This window comes from Lineus longissimus, chromosome 7 (assembly GCF_910592395.1).
Source record: "Lineus longissimus chromosome 7, tnLinLong1.2, whole genome shotgun sequence".
In the NCBI taxonomy this organism is placed as follows: Eukaryota; Metazoa; Nemertea; class Pilidiophora; order Heteronemertea; family Lineidae; genus Lineus; species Lineus longissimus.
Window position 1 is genome coordinate 19,290,891 of NC_088314.1, and position 18,664 is coordinate 19,309,554.

Sequence of the window (18,664 nt, forward strand, 5' to 3'; positions counted from 1 at the left end):
AAACAATATCATGTCTGATTTTTGGTGATAGAAAGAGTTCCAGTGTCCTTAGATTGGCAAAACAGTTCACAGTTGTACCACCTCTCACCAAAATAAAGGGGGTTTACTGAAATCTGATCATTTTACAGCTGTTTGAACTAATATTCATAGGGAAGAGGACAAAAAATGTTTGGACAGGGGATTGTCCAGGCAGGCTTTTCGTTGGATCAGGTCATGAGGACCATTGTTTTGTCAGAGCAGATGGGCTCCAGTCCTTTATACTTAGCTTTTAAGGAACGGTTTTTGTGGTTTCCAAAACTGGTAACTTTTCTGTACCAACTTGATCATGAAAAAGAGTGTTATCTTGTTTAAATATCATTATTTAAATATACTGTATACTGTAGAAATTTGTGTTTTCTATGTAGGTAATAAATGTAACCATTAATGTAAATATACTATAAGAAGGAAATTTGATCTTTGAGTTTTTGTTCTACATTGTAGGAGTATCATCAGAAGTATTTGAAATTTTGTGAGGCACCATCCTGAATTATCAGGGCCTATAAAGAGAGAGACGATGGCCCTTTCTTTGCCTGACCCATCATAGGGTTGAAATAGATAGGTACAAATTTATTGGCTCTGATCAATCATGCGTTGCACATCAAGGGGGAGTGGGGTAATGGCGAGGGTAATCAGCCCATTAGCGTACCTCCATGGTTGTCCCTGTAGTTCCATTTCTCACACAAAAAATTTGCCCAGAGTGCCACGAATAGTAAATTTGATAATCAAAGATTGTCTGCATGTGCAAAGCACCAATAGTTTACATCCGGACATTACTATAGATCCATGCACTTTATTGGGAACAACGTTTACGAAGACGGCGCGTCTCGTCACGTTACAGTAATGTAAAAATGCATGGTGACGTGACGACGGCCAACACTACGTCATGTAAACGTTGTTCCCAATCAAGTGCAAGGATCTTTAGTAGCAGACACCAGCCTGTCAAACTACAATACAAATGTCAATTTCAGCTGTGGGGCATTAATCGGCTGATATGTATAGAAAGGGGGCATTGCCAATGCGTACAGGCTGGGTACGGGGACCTGAGTTTTGGCGTATACATACATACTCCATCAACCTTTTCGAAGAAGTTTATTTGGGCACTGACCAGTCATGTGTTTCACCATGGACCAAGGGTGACAGTGGCTTATGGCACCGTCTGAAGTCAGCTCATGCCTTCCGACATGTTATGAGTGTGCACACTTGATTTGTGACCCGCTCTACCAAAACTAGGCGCTTGTCGCATCTGAACTTGACAGGTTGATACGGACTTGTTGTTCATTTCCCTATTGTAGACCTTTTGTGAAATCTATTACAAACTGATTTGGTCACATTTCACAAAAGGTCTACAATAGGGAAATGAACAACAAGTCCGTATCAACCTGTCAAGTTCAGATGCGACAAGCGCCTAGTTTTGGTAGAGCAAGTCACATTTGTTGGGGTTCTGATTCGTCTTCGAAAAGGCCTATGGATGCTCCCTATTAAAGCAAGACATAAAGCCAAGGGACATTAAGACCACTTACCCCAACCGATTGTCCTTAGTCATTAGTTGTGCATTTCTGTTTGCTTTGAGAGACTTCTGCTTGGCAAATCCATGTTGGTTTCGTTTGTCCTACCAGCACAGCATACGACTGGTCCAAAGTTGGTCTGCTCGGGCAATACATGTATAAGTCGACCGAATGGACGGTTTTTCGCCACATCCCAGTTGGCTCAAAGGACGTGCTCGAGGTCATTGGTTAAACTTGCTCAGTATGCTTCACATGACTCTCTGGTCTGAGGCCAACTTGAGCTATGCTGTGCCAGTAGTGTGCAGATTTTCTTGACTTGATAAGATCTGACAAACCGTTCAGTTACCCTGGTCATTATAGGGGTCCCCAAACTATTTCGAAATAGACATATTCCACAGACCAGTCAATTTAAGGCCCTTTCCTTGTTGTGATATAATGACCAGTAGGCCCAAGTTGCCTTTATCATTTTCAATAGAAAATTGAATGACTATTGGTGAAAGATAAGTGAAATTTGTGTAATTTCATGTAAAATCCTGGCCTTTGAATGCAAATGGCTCAAATGAAGGACGACAAAGTAATCTGAATCCAGTTTTGGCGTTTTATTTGCTAAAAGTATACAGGTATCCTACAAAAAGTTCTTACATGAATCATTTGTACAATTTTAAAATGTGATGTCATATTCATGGCTCACTAACTATTATTTTGGCGATAACAGTGAAAAAGTGGTTCTGATAATTACAATCTATACATTGTGCAGGTGTAGCTATAATAAACGTGGAGTTAAAATTTGACCCATCACGGCAAAAGCAGAGCATGTCGCTCTGAGCTTGGCAGGTTGAGATGGACTGGTTGTTCATTTCTCTGTTGTCTGCCTTTTGTGAAATCAGAGGACATCAATTTCTTCCGTTATCTCCTGGTGTCATTTCGGCTCCTCTTCTGTGTGACGTGCGACTCATTTTGCTGTGACAGGTCACATATAAAGTTTGCCCGAAACACACAAACCAGCCCCAATACAGAATCAACCACTTCTATCAGCCAACTTGGTCAAAATAATCCGTTCAATTTGAACTGATTGGCACATCTGAACTGGTGAATGCTGTTATATCCAATAGAATGATTGTAGATGCAATGGCTACATGCAGACCACATCAATAGGAAATAGAGTAGCTTTATAGAAATACAGTAGAACCTCCCTTAGCGGACACCTCTCTACTAAGGACAACCTTTCTATTAAGGACACTAGTTTTGGTCCCAAATTGGTTGTTTCCATTCAATTTGACCTCTCTAATCAGGACACCCATCTATCAAGGACAGCACTAGTCAGTCCAGAGGGTGTCCTTAATAGAGAGGTTCTACTGTATAAATAGATAATCATGTCAGCTATAGATAACTATGCTTTGAACGGTTTATAGAAGCAGATCGAAAAGTTCTTGAAAGCATATACGGGTAAACTTAAGGTAGCCACAGCATAAAAATGACATATTGTTGATATATTAGATCTGATTGTGACACAGATATTGAGGTGCAGATCAACAGAGTGCTGTAAAGGCCTGGCTACGATTTATACAGTAAACTGCAGGATAACATTTTTTGCACACTATGCTGCTGCTTATGACTAATTTAGCTCGTCGCATTCTAGGTTGGGGGTGATTGGTGATTACATAATACGCTGTTACCCCTGCTGTCTGCCTGAACAACTGCAAAAGTATAGTCAACGCTATTAGTTATGTAGGAGCAAAATCATGTACCAATGAAATAAATTCATCTTCGATTGAAGACCGTGGTACAAGGACGGCATAAAGTTACACTATGAATACATCAACAGGTTTATGTATGATCAGATCTCTTGGAATTTTCCAAACAAACCTTCCACCTTTTATTAATAACTACTAAATCCCAAACTCCACTAGTACACATCTAGTCTGGAATAAATGGACGGACTTGCAAAAATTTAACAATTTAACATTACAGAAGAAAAGTCAATCTAAATACTGTACATCTATAAGGGGCCAATCAAGTGTCCTTATCACTTCAGAGATGTACCTGCTCAGAGAACTCTATCGATGTTTATTCAGTACTAGCATTGTACCCGTGGCGCAGGCAGGTTCAAATGGGGGCTCAAATGGGCTATACCTTGAATAGATTGAATTGCAATGAAAATCTAATGCAATATCAAAGGAGCCATACCGAAGAGACAAATTAAACCAACCATTTGTCCACAGACTCGGACCTAGCTGTGGCGTGCTGTATGCGTGCATATAACAGTATAAAAGTATATCAGTTGGTCCGATAGATGATGAGGCAATGCCTCGTTCCTTAGTCAGCAATATGCGCCTTTTTATACGGAGAAGAAGGAGTACCCAGATAGGCCTTCACATGTCGGCCTCCAAATTGCTCGAACCAATTGCACTATCACTACCTGACTACTATAACTTTAAAACTGCGTGCTCCTCCTACATGTAGCATGATCTCGGGCAAGGCACTTACTCGACAGGCAAGCTAGACGTTCAGCACCGTGAGCAGCTCCTTGATAAGGCCATTTCAGGTTCAGCGCGCCTCTTCAGATCAAGTATTGAAAGCTGTGGTGAGCACATAAACAGACCATGGTAACCTTCATTTGAAAATCCCTTCATAATCAAGGGCTAGCTCTGGCTAACACAGCACCCATAAACAATAGATCACCAATTTGACTCAAGCTCCTTACTGCGGGAAAACCCAAGTCCAGCAACCGAAAGTACCAAAAATACATTTTTGTTTACATTTGAACTGCACACATACGTTTGTTTACAATTTCTTTCCCCGCGAAATCTCGAACATCAGGTGACCTGCAATCGTGGATCAGGTCAACATGTACAGGCTCTTCCAATCATCCCCCTACAGCCAGCTGTCCAACAGGTAATGTTAGCCACCCCACAGGGAGTGCAGGTAATTGATTAAGCCCCTGCATAACTAAACACCTATGACTTGGCTTCTGTGAGTGGTAAGGAGAATTGACAGTGTCCGATTAAAAATACCTCATTACTGCTCCGCTGAAGTAAATTTCCGAAAATAAACATAACGTTGCATCAGGATAACATATCATCTGCAAACGTGCAAAATTTCGAGACGAAACACTACCCCCAAATGGCACTTTATCGAGCCGCCTTATAGTATTATGATATAGATATATCTTAACCAAGGTTTGGACATCACTATTTCTCCACTCAGTACATAAGAGGAGGTGGCACAAAACTCGATTCAGGGTTATAAAATAAACTAATCATGGTTATTATTACTAAACCAGATGCAATAAATCATATTCAAAATGTTAGTATCACAGAAATAATCGCTATATATATACAGTACTAAAGAAGACATTTAGGAAAATAAACTTTCTACGATATCATATATTTATAAATAATTTATACATATATATATAATGGTAAATCTATAGAATGAGATACAACTCCTAACAATACAACGTGTCCCAAAAAAACCCAGAGGTCACAAACACTATGTTTATTCTAAAGTGTGATAATAAACCAGTTTTAGGACCACTTTTGTTTATAACTGGAAATTTTCAAATTGAAATTTTGGTGTACTGGGTTTGATCATTTCACATATCCATAACTAATGATTAACAAATCATGTTAAATATTTCATAACTGAAACAATTTTGAAATTCGTTGCCCTGAGATCGAAAGCCCAACCTATTATACAGAGAAATGCTACTCGAATCAACAACACCAGGGCTTTCAATTACATGAATTTGGGCACACCCTGTACAGTCTACTTGAAAACTTTTGTCCAAATCATACTTGGGGCATTACAAAAGATGATTTTTTCTTTTCATTTTGACCGTTAATTGGGTGTGGCCAACTTAATGCACTGTTAACCGAAAGCCCTGAAATAAGACACCAAAAACTATCACTTTGACAATCAATTATAGTTTACACAAAAACAAACAACCAGAAAACTGGACCAATTTTGCATCAAGATCGAAGGATCCACTCTCTTACTTTTGGCAATTTGTAAAGGTCATCCATAATCATCGACATTTTCAAAACGGTACAAAACAAAACTCTGGAGGTGATGTCATCTTTTCAATTTTCAATTAAATGATGATTTATCAACATTCTGAGAGAGCTCTTTAATAGTCTGCCAATGAGTACATTTTGAACTCATTTGAAAATATCGATTGCAATCGCAAGAGCACAGTTAAAATCGGCTTCGATATCATCCTGAACTTCGATGATAGCGACTGTTTAACTTAACAAAAGGAATATGATTTGAATAAAAATAAGTATCTGAGAAATAATATAAATATAAAAGTAGATTTTCAAAAAATAAAACAGCAGTATTTAGACCCGTGATAATGGTGTAACTAGGTGAATTTGAAAACAAGTTTAAATTGTACAGCAGATTTTGGCAACAGCAAATAAACTTAACATGTTCAAGATAATGTGAGGTATGAATTCATCCTAGAAAGATTTAAAACTTTCCGAGTTGCATGTAGCAGAGATTTAGTGTAGGCAGCAGCATTCAATGGTGTCACAACCTCTAGTGCTGCCCGACCGGCACAACCGAAAAATAAATCCAAGCAAATTATGAATTGAATTGATTTCTTCTTACCCATTAACCAAGGTCCTCCTGATCCCGTAAACCACATCACTAAAAACAACACAGACATCACAAGAAGCCCTCGATGCAAAGCCCATTGCAAGACAGACTTTGCGATGGCTCGGTGTGAGATAAGTTGGAGTCTTTACGAATGTTTATTCAGAGATGGTTACCCAACGAGATGAATTTACACGGACGTAGAACCACATGACTGATACCAATACGGACATCACAAGATTTGGACGACTACAAAAAAAACATTACACAAAGATCAACCTTAGAAACTCGGTAGAATCCGTCGTGTAATATCGATGTCCATTGTCTGTATGTCCATTTTGAAGTCAATTTGGACGAACATTTTCTCATAAGCAGACGATCAAACCTGCATCTAATTATGCATAGTTCTTAGCTTCCTTGCGTACAGTTGACTTGCGGTACAGAAAATCGGATCATGGCCTCCCAAGTCTGAAGAAAAAGAGACTTTCTTTTAAGAAAAGAAAGTTATTTCACTATTTCTACGTAAGTTAGCTACTAGTGCAGTGTAGGGTCAATGTTTCCCACCACCTAGGAGATGTTTTGCAGTTGGCGTGTTTTTATGACCTTTAAAGTCAATGCAGTTTGATGAATATGTGTCCGTGTAAAACTGTGTAGCCAGCATCATTGCTTCGACGTGAATTGCAAAGGACAGGAAAAGACTGTATGGGTCTATACCGTCCACCACCACTTCAGAGATAGTTTGTAAAAGTTGATGAAAAGAGCCTTCGAGTTTGAGGAAATTGTGACAGAGCACCTCAACAAGCAATACCCAGACTATTTCATTCCGCTGAGCTTTCCAAGAAAAGGAATAGACAGTCCAAGTTGTTCAGTAGACCGTCTTGCCATAGTCAGCATTAGATCACCAGATGTTAGGCAGAACACCACGTGTACCTTTGGCATTAATCTCTTCTACATCTAGACAGGAATGAGGACTTGCCATAACCGTACTTAAGCACCAAGAGGAGAGACTGAACAGGAAGAGGCCTATAGGTAACCGGGTGTGCGTGTTTACTCAAAGCATGTTTACAGAGGTTGTGACATCACTGTTACGCATGTCATAGCAACATGTGGATGGTGCTAGATAGTAACATGCGGACACGGTGCTAGGTTCAAATCAATAAACTCTGTCTACTCAGTTATACTCTCGATTGATAAGAAGCATTTGTACCAAGTGGAAGTCTCTGAAATCTCCCATTCATTCCATGCTTTATGCTTTACTGGACATTTTCTGAAAATAACCCAACTGCATGACCAAAAGACCTGTGAATGTTTCAAACAATACAAGACAGCCTCTGTTCAACTTTGTATCACCGAATCAAGTTTTACACTGAGTAGGCAAGAGCTTGGTTCACTTGTGTCATTACTAAAAGCACTAACTACAAGTCTGAACGCATCCTAGGTTATTATGCTGCATGTGCCACCTCGCTCCCCAAGCCTTTGAATCCTACCTTAACAATGCAATTTATGGTAGGCATAGCTCCTGGATACGAGGTTAGGCAATCTACATAATAATTTAGGGCACGCTGTACAAATGACTGCCACCTAAACAACTTGGAGTTGGGTTATTAACCCATTAAGGACATATCAACAACATCATTTTCGGATGGAGAGACCGGTTTGAGAAAAATCCTTTCAAACACTATCACCTCTTTGCAATTTTTTAGAAAAGTTACAAAATTAACTTTCTATTAACATGCCAATTACATTCAAGCACAACTAACTAAAGATTTGCTTGGTCCTTTAGGGTTAACAGGGTAAGACAGACCACCACCAACCTAAAGGCTTATCCATAGTCCTACAATCACAGGCCCGATAACGTGCAAACTGAATTCAACGAAAGAAAACGCTAAACATATTTCGTCATCAACTGTGCACGCAAGGACACATGAGCCATGAAATTATTAATGCGTGGACACCATTTGGCACTATTTTTGTCACAGCTTCGTCACCCGGGCTAGGATCTATGCATAAGCCTTAACCGTCCCAATCCTTCCGGCCTAAAGTGCTGGACGGATTGGAGGCATAAGTATGAATATAAGGACTCTTGCCATTAGCAGGAATCAGGACTCCATCGGTACGATTCCCTGCGGATAGAGGGCGCATATTGCTGACTGATATCGCCTCCTTTGGTTGCTTGCTGCGCATGAACAGCTTGTTGGACGAGGTTGGTCGCTGCGTGGGTCTGTGAGACGAGGTTGGACGGGATGGACGCTTGGAGGATTGCGGTCGTGAGCGTGCTGGCGATCGGGGTGATTTCAGTCGTCGCTTGGGGGCCGTCATCGGTGAGGCACTGGCTGTTCCATGTGCTCCTGGCGTGTGGATGAGGATGTTGTCAGCTTGGAGACCGTCACCTAATGTAGACAAACACACTAAGTAATATCAAAATATTGATTGCCAGTTTAACTCTGCGGTTGCCAGGGACACTTCCACATAAATTTTTTTCGCAGATCATGAAATTTTTTTTCACGATTTCCATTTTTTGGCAAATCCTGGTTTTTCGCAAAATCGGCAAAAAAAAACCACAGAGAAATTCATCCATTTACAGTATTCGGATTCTACTCTCACCAAGCCTTACTTTCTACTTACCGATTCCGTCCACACAGTTATCAATGGCCTCATCGATGTCTACAAGATCTGGCGGATCGGCTGACATGACAGTATCCAGTGTCTGTCGCATGTACTTCTCAAACGACGTATAATCGATGGCACAGTACCGGCCATGGAAGGCTACGTAATCTGGAATGATAACAATAAGATATGTCACTCAGGACAACAATAAGTTTGCAACTAGTGAGGAAGCATGTTAGCACAGTGGAAGTGGGTCCGACTCGTGATTGGAAGGTCTTGGGTTTGAAACCCAGCCATGCCTTGTAATTGTAGTTTTTGAATGAGGAACAGTGGAAAGGTGTCAGACTTCTGATCAGAAGGTGTTTGAGTTGCAAGATCGTCAGATAGGGCAAGTGATAGCGATGGTCACACTTTGTGTACAGCAATGCTTTATGAGTGAGCAGTCGATATATAAATGCTTGCTGTATTCTTCATCAAGGGTCGGTGTAATGGAGTCCGGGGTGGCGTAGTGAAGTCCAAAAGTGGAGGGTCATGGTGCATGTGCCCTAAACCTGATGAACGTGTCAGCCTAGCTTGCTCTGCTCAGGAGGGAAATAAACTTACTGTCGGGATGTATAATCACTATGGACGGTACTCCTTGGACGCCGAACAACTTGTTGATCTCGATAGAGTGGTGTTCCTTGTTCTTCTTACCTGTAACAAAAAAAAACACTTTTTAAAAATTAATGTTGAATTGAGGCCAAATTCAATTCTTATATCATGAACACCTCTAGTTAGGTCTTCTCATGGTCTATGTCATCTTGGGCTGGCATCACTACCACAGAACACAGACAAGAGCCATATTTACTGTCTCCTGTGCAAATACAGAACCTCTCTGACGCATCTTTTGACTGTTCCACCGGTTAATAGAAATAAACATTGCCGACTCAGAGTAATCAAGTAATCAGACATGTCAACGTGATGGAGCTTAATCTACACGTACATAACGTATATCTTTTACAGTATACACAACACCCATGTTGAAATTTCCATGTGTATTGACATACTCACAACTGAAAATCTGACGTATTCAATTTCGAATTTCAAATTTTGAACAGTATATGTGCTACATCTACCGTGTAATCCTATCGTTTTGGGGTATTGGATCTGACAGTTATGGAATATGGTCTTGGGTAGAGCAGGGCCATAATGGTCAAACAGTGGAACCACCTCTCTGTCTGGGGCAGTGACTTTGGTCCCAAATGAGTAGTTCATATATGTTTTTACCTCTGTAATCAAGACACCTCCCTAATAAAGATAGTGTCTGCCAGTCCTATAAGTGTCCTTAATAGAGAGGTTCTACTGTATTTCTACTACGGGGTTCCAGGGGACCAGGGATCTAAGTTGACTACTGCATCAATGGTGGGAATGCCCTCAGGAATTTCAAAAAGTATGGGAAGGGGGGCCCTATTAAACATGCACTAAATAATTTCTGACTTCTAAAGGACAAAATCAATCGCAAACCTTTGATTAGGACATTTGGGATTCCATTACCTGTGAGTTAATAAAGTGGTTGGTCAAATGTTTATGAAAACAGCAATCAAGATTAACTCAGTGCCAACGCTTTTTTTAAGCAGTAAAGCAGTGATTGGGTCATAATTTTACACAAAACAAAGGCCAAACGTCAATCTTCAAGCACTGTTTAAATCAAAATCTGAATATCAAATGAAAACTTCCTCAAAAGTGTTAGATTCTTCAAGTTTTCTCATGGCAGTCCAGATGGTTAAGGAAGTTGACTACAGGCGATAATGAGCTACAAATTTACAAAGATTTACCTTTCTTCTTTGATTTGTTTTCTGGAGAAATGGAAAATTGACGTCACAATACAAACTTGAGATACGGCATAAAGTTAGCACAAAGAGGTACAGTACTGGTCACAACTGACATACTCTTGTTGTAAACCGCCAATTTTCACACCTTTTTATTTTGTGAGCAAGACGTATGCGCGACACGTCGTGAAAGCTGTGTGCAATCTGCACAAAAGAGAAGTGACGTCAATTTCAACCAGTACTGTATTTGTAAACAAGTGAAGTCAACCTTGACTGACAGAAAGAACAGATAATTTTGAAATGAAATCAATCGATAGTCTGATTATCAGTACAAATCTTCCAACCACCAATGGCAAGCCCGTCACAAACTTACCCAGTGCCGCTCTAATCGAGGCATCTTGCGGCTGATCAACGGTCGGCGCCATCTGGTTCGTGAAATGTTTAACGCAAAGTTCGTCCTTCCAGCCGTTTTCCATTATCGTGTGGACGAGTTCTTGGCGTTCTTTGATTGCGTCATTGCCAAGACCACAGGCGACAGTCACGAAATTAGCCTGAAAAATACAACAACAGAAAATAGTATTACACTTTGCATTATTGGAGATTTATATGTGTCAAATTGTTTGTGATATCTGCCAAAGAAGTTGAGAACACTTAACATACATACATACATGCATAATGAAATTTATATAGCGCTGTATCCAGAGATGCGATCTCCGCTCAAAGCGCTTTACAATAAGAGAGAAACTGATCAAAGATCAGAGACCAAAGACCCTCCCAAACAGATGAGTCTTCAGGAGGGCCTTGAATGTAGTTAGGTCACATTTAATCATTTAGTCAGTTCTCTGCGTTCCAGAGGGAATATGGGCATTTCAAAAGAGACCAGAAATTGCAAAATGCAAATTTGAACACTGAAACATTCAATCAACTTACACTCGAACTATACTGCTTTGCAAAGCGGACAAAATGTCTAGCGAGTTTGACCGAACCGTGACACCATCTTGTCCAGAACAACAGCGCCGTCGGACTGTCGCTGTCGGCGTTCAACAACAACGGCTTGTACTGGCCATCAAATACGTCGCGCACATTACAAGGCGGTGGTGTTAGGTGGCGCTTCAGTAGGCCCGGGTTGGCTGGTTTGGCATTTGGTCGCTTCTCTGTTTTGAAGGTGTCTGAATACTGACAACAGCCATGAGATGGCCACCTGAAGAGAGAAGGCAAAATAAAACTTTCGGGGAAACGGATCTGGTCCAGGGGGAGTGATACTCCTAGTTGCATAACCAGGATATGCACCAAATTTATAAGAATTCAGCAGCTCAGGCAAAAGCTTGATACACTTCAACTTTTTTTCTGGAAAATGATTACAAAAATGTGACCCACTCTACCAAAACTAGGCGCTTGTCGCATCTGAACTTGACAGGTTGATACGGACTTGTTGTTCATTTCCCTTTTGTAGACCTTTTGTGAAATGTGACCAAATCAGTTTGTAATAGATTTCCCAAAAGGTCTACAATAGGGAAATGAACAACAAGTCCGTATCAACCTGTCAAGTTCAGATGCGACAAGCGCCTAGTTTTGGTAGAGCGGGTCACAAATAGCTAAATTATGCCCAAAACTTAATGGTTGGCACCTCTGCCTTCACAACTTGACCATCTGAGGAGATACATTAATGGCCGCTTCGGAACTTCATATCAAAGAAAATGTCTTACTTGGTGTCTTTGTGGTGCACGCCATTGAAACAGAAGAACGAGAAAGGCTGGAAGGGTTCTGTGAGGAGTTCCACGGTGTTGGACTCGACACTGTTAGCGTAGGGCTGGTCGGCCACAGCAATCATACTCAGCCGGTGACTGGGCTGATTCAAGTTCAGCTGGAACAAGAAATCTTTTGATTAGGAACAAGAAACAATGAAAATGTTGCTGGACTTGACATTGCCAGGAACTAGGTTCAGTAGTAGGGGAGCCGCTGTGGTGTAGTGGCTTGGACTCTCGACCAGCGGTCAAGAGGTCCCGGGTTCGATCCCCACTGTCGGCGTGAGACTGTAGGCTGGTCTCTCTGTCTTACTTGCCTCTCTGCACCCAGGTGTATAAATGGGTACCGGTCAGAAATGCACAGATTGTAGCGCTGGTTGAGCAGCTCATCTGTGGTCTACTGAAAGGTTTCAGGACAGACCGGGGTTAAACTGAAAGTCGAATGATAACCTATATCGTAGTTGATATCAGACTACAAACCCTAAACTTTAACTTTTTTTTTTAGTAAAGTGGATTAAGCCAATGTTCTCAAACCCTGTGCCAGTCATTTTAGTATCAGCCTCCTCTCACCTTAATCCGGACATTCTTGATTCCCGGCTGGAGGCTGCAGCCATACTGTTTCCCATCGACGAGGACCTTGTACCCCGTCACGTGGATGTCGGGGTTCGACTGGACACAGGACCAGCTCACGTGGGCGAGGAGGTGGCCCGTGTAATTTTTGAAAGACTGGAAACAATCTTCTAACATGGTGTCGATCTGGGCGATGCTCTCTGCCGCTCTACTTGAATTTGACTGAAAAGATCGCAAGATGATGTTATAAGATTTATAAGAAATGTAAGCTCTTAGGCACCTTCCCCATAGAGGTATACGGTATACTACACTATACGCGAACAATGGCTTCACAAGGGGTGCATGACCATGAAACTATTGTTCGCGTATAGTATAGTATAGGGTATAGCTCTATGGGGAAGGTGCCTTATAGACAAACTTTTCAAGAATTTTAAGAGGGATACATTGTTTGTTCACATACTTACTGTTGGTTCAACTATATCTAGTTCTTATTTCAAACACCAGGTGATGCCAAGAGGCAGTCATAATACATGCATGCTTGCACGTTATCTGTCTACAATTTGTGCGTGTATCAATATTTTGTAGTCTTGGAAACGAAACTTACATCTCCCTCCATAAGAATTCTTCCCAGGGGTCGGTTGTTCGACAGCGCAATCAACCTGGAAAGATACAGATATTGTATTCATTGTGTTACTCAGCTTTGATCACCACTCAAAGGGAACTGGAACCGCCAAGCCAGTTCGTATGACCTCGTTTTCATTTCCCGCGTATCGGGTGATCAGAACGAGGCATGAATGAAACATGGCGCCTAGCTGTCAATCATTGAGTGACGTCACTACTATGGAATTTACTACGAAAACTCATGAATGAAAGATCGCATGACTCACGTGATTCTCACATGATTCTCAATAATAACAAATTGAACTGCGCATGCTCGGGCACTGGGGGCGGAGCTACAAATCTGAACTCGAATAGGAAGTTGGAAGTTTGACTTTCTCGGGCGGTGAAAGTCGAAAAGTTGAATAAATCGCTTGGCGGTTCCAGTTCCCTTTAAAGGGACAACTAGGGCATGGGATTTACCTGGCCAGGAGGATAGTACCCCTGCTTGCCACCATGCGCCCCCACTTGTTCTATCAGACTGATGCTGATCCCTTAAGTGTCAGTCTACAGACAGACCATCAAAAAGTGGTAAGGTTGGGGACAGCGGATTTGCCTGAAACTTTTACCATTGGTTGGTCTAAGGACAGGATTATGACTGTAGAGTATTTTTCAGAAAAAATGATTTGGACACGAATGGGACTTGGACTGCACAATGACGACAATGATGATGAGACTTACTTGTCGCGTTTGTTGATGAGATCAGCGGTAATCTTCTCCATCTGACGTCTCTCATCCAAACCGACGACGGTCACCGTGATGACAGGCGGGTCTGGGCTAATGGAAGGTCGGATGTCGATCGCCTCGGACCGAACCACGTCATTGTTTCCGTGAACCTGGAGTCCAAAGAAAAGAAAGTTATCATTTGATGGAAAAGTGGCAAGATTTCCCTGTGATTTTCTTTCTGTGAGTTTATTTTAAAGTAAATGTTGATCGACTTCCCTTTGTGCATCACGATGAGTGCCAACAAGCAGTGTCATGAAAAAGATTGACAAACGTTAAAATTGTTGGAAATCGGCTGGTGTCGTGAGGTGAAAAGGTGCCCAAATTTAAAATGCGGTGAGCAATGTCAGCAGTAGGTTCCCCCCAGAAAGCGCACTACCAAAGCCAAGTTATGAGGAGTTATATGGAACGGTCCTCTCAGTAAACCAGGCCTGGTCACTAAACCTTGCAAAAGTGCCTTTCATATGATTTTCGGTTACTTATTAAATGGTTAATATATAATAATAGAATAATCTGTGTGGTTAAAGGTTATCATAATAGAATTAGATTTGAAGATTTACAAAGAACATCACATCATAAGTTGTGAAAAGTTACAATAGTGCTGAGGTTTCAAATTTACAAGGTTAGCTTGGTCAATGGTTATACTGGGATAAGCTTATGTAAGGATTTCAAAACAACACTGCAACAATAATAGACATCATTAGTTTGTTATAAACAGATGGCAACAACTTTTAGTGCGATTCATAAAAGATGAAATAGAAAGAGAAAGTGAATTATGATTGACAACTCCTCAACTTGACATCTAAGATTTCAATGGTAGGGCACAGCTAAGATTTCAAGGGTAATCCATTTGGACACATTATGTCATCAGTTAACGTGGGGCATTCCCAACCAATGCTATACGGTCTTGGGTGGAGTGAGGCCAACTTTTGACATTACAGGTTCCGAAAATGACTACCATGAGCGGGGACTGTGTATACCCTTCCTATTTTCATTCAGGTTTGATTTCACATAAAAAGTTAAGATTTCAACCCGAATTCATTTTGCTCAAAAAAACACATTTGTCACTTATTCTGCCAAGTTGAGTAGAGTTGTCAATTCCATAGAAGAAAAACATTCATTGTTACTGATAAACAACGACAAAACCATGCGAAATCTAAAAAAGACACACATAACTGTCACCACATTAATTAGGCCATGCGCACCTCTGGAGGCCAACACAGACTTACATATACTTCCAAATAGACTCGATACGATCCCTTTTTAAGATTGTGGAGATCGACTTGGAGAGTATCCGGGTGGATAGGACTGATGATCTGGACGACTTTATCCGTGTCGTCTTCAAGACAGTACAGCTAGAGGAACGGTAAATGTCGTGCATGATGCTAGAGGTCGGGTATAATGTGTGTCAAAAACGTATTACTTCAAGTATAGTAGAACCTCTCTAATGAGGACACTCTCGGGACTGACAATAGAGAGGTATCCTGACTCAAGAGGTCAAATTAAAGGGAAACACCCAATTTGGGACCAAACTAGCTTCCTTAATAGAGAGATGTCTTTATTAGAGAGGTGTCTGCTAAGGGAGGTTCCACTGTAATACATTTTTGTTGTGTGCAAAGGTTACGGCGTAGACTTGACCTAGATCTGACTCTGAAATAACAATGATTTCTCTCCACCAACGTAAGTGAAGTATAATTCTCTCTTCAGGTTTGAGTTAATTACAGATTTATCACTCATTCAATGAGGCCTAGTAAAAAACCTATGTGCCTTTCAGCACCACAGTACATCTATCACCAATCTACATGCAAAGCCGGAGGGAAAATCCCAGGAATATGCGACTACTTTCGTATTACTACAACAAGCGGTATCCTGCTTCTACAACCTATATCTTACCAGACAAAACACTACCACTATTATCGCAAATCCTAAACCCCATGCAGCTATATTAGCCAAGAACTTAAAAGACTAGTCTTTATTAATATAACTCATGCTTTAACTCATACCTTGTATTGTCCGCAGCAGACCCCGTCCGTAGTGTATGGCGACTCCCATTGGACTCGGACAGCGTTACTGTGGACTGTTGGCGCACGCTTCAGGACAGGCGACTTTACGCCAGGCCAGGTTATCACGAGGGGCTCCGATGGCTTACTGTGTAGGTTGTCATGGATGGACAAGGCCTGGAATAGAATTATATAAGCTTATGAAAATATCTGGGAAGTTCATTTGTGCCATTTTCGCTGCAATTTGGCAATTACTTTCACCTGAAGAGTTGATAATGCCAGCTTGAATTTTTTGACTGAAGAGATGAGAATTCGGTTAACGAATTACTCCAAATTCAAGAAATTTCAGGAAATAAATCACTTTGCAACTTACCTGGACTTGGAAGGCATACTCAAGGCACTGTTTGCCCTGGGTGAAGGAATAGGTGTGTTGATCGGGTCCAAGCAAGGCTTCCACGATACCGTTTATAAACACCTTATAACCAGTCACCAGCGCATCGCCATAGGTACCAGGTTTGTCCCACTGGATTGCAATATACTTGAAGTTGACAGCTCTGTAAGAACAAATGGGGATTATCATCAACATGACCAACATCAATCAAGGTTATTCACAATTGCTTATTGCTGACAGTGCAGATTAGGACATGAAGAATAGTACTGGACTCAGAATTGAACCTTGTGGCACTCCTATTAAATAAACAAGCAAATGTTTACCTCGTGCAGACAACAGGGGTGTCTGGTGGCGCTGACGTCTGCACGATCAGCTGCCGTGACTTTTCGTAGACCTCGTCTTGCTCACCGACCACGAGGACGCGGATGTAATGATTCGTCCCTGGGAAGCACTTTTTGATGACGCACGTCATCTCGTTTATGCTCAGACGTGTCTCTCGTTGCTAGAAATGAACCGAGGAAAACATTACTCTTTTTATTCATCTTTTGTCAACTCTCATGAAAGGCCTCATGGCAGCTCGATGAAGTGACAATTCTGCATCGATGTTGCATGTATCAAGGACCCCAGCAAATACCAGTCGACCCTTTTTTGCTGGCACCATTGAGCATACTATGTAGACAATCTGGTGTCTGTGCAATGGACAGTGAAAAGTAATCAAATCAGACTTTTTGTGACGAAATCCTCAAAGCAAAGAAATTGAATCAATCTATTTGTGACTCACCGCTGGTTGAGCAACACTACTCCATTGTACTTTAAATCCAGTACAACCCTCAATCACCATATACGTCGACCAATCAAGATGGATGGCCGAATCTGTGACCTTCGTGACCTTAACCATCAGTTCTCGCTCGTCCTCCACGGAGTTCCAGTCCTCCAGCTGGACGCTACCATTCTCCGTGCGTCCATGCTCGTGTGTGCTGATGAAGAGTTTATTCGACATGGCGGAGTCAGCGATATCCGGCGTGCCGCTGATGGCCTTCATGCTAATGCTGTAATTACGGTTCGGGCGGCAGGGAATGACCGCCTTGTGATGGATGTGACTCAGCATGTTACCAACCTTCTTGTCGTTCATATACACCTAAAGACAAAAAATCATATTTTAAACGTTTCTTTTCTTGTTTAAAACTTCACAGGATGAGTAATGTTGGTTGTCAAAATACTGAGCATTTTTACTCTTGCGCTGAGCTTTCCAAAAGTTACCTGACAAGTTTCTTCAATTCAAACTGGTCCATAGGGCAAGTTTTTGTGCTTACCGATAATCTCAGCCAAAATTTGAGAGAGACACGAGACGCTTCTACGAGTTTCTCCATGCAGTATCTGTTGAGAAGACACACCAGGAAGCCAACTCGAGATTTAGTGTCTTAAATCTGACTTAATCCTCTCAAAACTACAATAGCATCAGTCTCAACATACCTGATATCCTTTAAGCTTCGTCCCGCCATACATTCTCGGCTCTCCCCATTCAATCACAAACTCCTCAGACGACACGCTCTTCCTGAAAATCTCCGGGGCGTCCGGCGGCCCCGGGATGACAACTTGGAGACTCTGGATTTCGGCTGGGATCGACTCCTTCTTGAAGACTGGTTCTATGGACACTTCATAACTGCACCTGAAAATGACGCAAGGAGTCTTACCCTGGATTCAAACTCATTATCATATGACAGGCAAGTTCCCAAATTATCAAGGTTATTAAATTTTGTTGACATATTCTTACCTGTTTAGCGTGACTGGCACCGTACATTTCCTGGCGTCCGCGGCGACGAGTTTTTTCTGCCTCACAGGATCCGAGTGACTGTACCATGTGACGTTAAACTGTCCGATATTATCGCCGTCACCTAGCACCTTCCATTCAACATGGACGTCACCCACGAGACCGGGAGCCGACGTCTTCGGAACATAGAACGCCCGGAAGTCACAGATGTTATCTGAAATTTAGATTTCAGACTTTGAGATCATAGGTGTG

At 41.6% G+C, this 18,664-nt stretch overlaps 1 protein-coding gene across 1 annotated transcript in view; it reads right to left on the minus strand.

The window, feature by feature from the left end:
* Positions 1-2,124: 2,124 nt before the first annotated feature.
* LOC135491376 (uncharacterized) overlaps positions 2,125-18,664 on the minus strand; it is a 69,904-nt gene continuing 53,364 nt past the window's right edge. The window contains exons 47-64 of the mRNA XM_064777200.1: positions 18,416-18,626; positions 18,115-18,310; positions 17,423-17,779; positions 16,965-17,143; positions 16,624-16,804; positions 16,254-16,427; positions 15,480-15,605; positions 14,209-14,363; positions 13,475-13,529; positions 12,871-13,092; positions 12,262-12,419; positions 11,486-11,756; positions 10,929-11,106; positions 10,562-10,582; positions 9,351-9,440; positions 8,766-8,915; positions 8,228-8,530; positions 2,125-6,608 (exon numbers count right to left, since the gene is read on the minus strand). Coding sequence (XP_064633270.1) covers positions 6,532-6,608; positions 8,228-8,530; positions 8,766-8,915; positions 9,351-9,440; positions 10,562-10,582; positions 10,929-11,106; positions 11,486-11,756; positions 12,262-12,419; positions 12,871-13,092; positions 13,475-13,529; positions 14,209-14,363; positions 15,480-15,605; positions 16,254-16,427; positions 16,624-16,804; positions 16,965-17,143; positions 17,423-17,779; positions 18,115-18,310; positions 18,416-18,626 — 3,104 coding nt within the window. The 3' untranslated portion in view covers positions 2,125-6,531. The remainder of the gene's footprint in view (positions 6,609-8,227; positions 8,531-8,765; positions 8,916-9,350; positions 9,441-10,561; positions 10,583-10,928; positions 11,107-11,485; positions 11,757-12,261; positions 12,420-12,870; positions 13,093-13,474; positions 13,530-14,208; positions 14,364-15,479; positions 15,606-16,253; positions 16,428-16,623; positions 16,805-16,964; positions 17,144-17,422; positions 17,780-18,114; positions 18,311-18,415; positions 18,627-18,664) is intronic.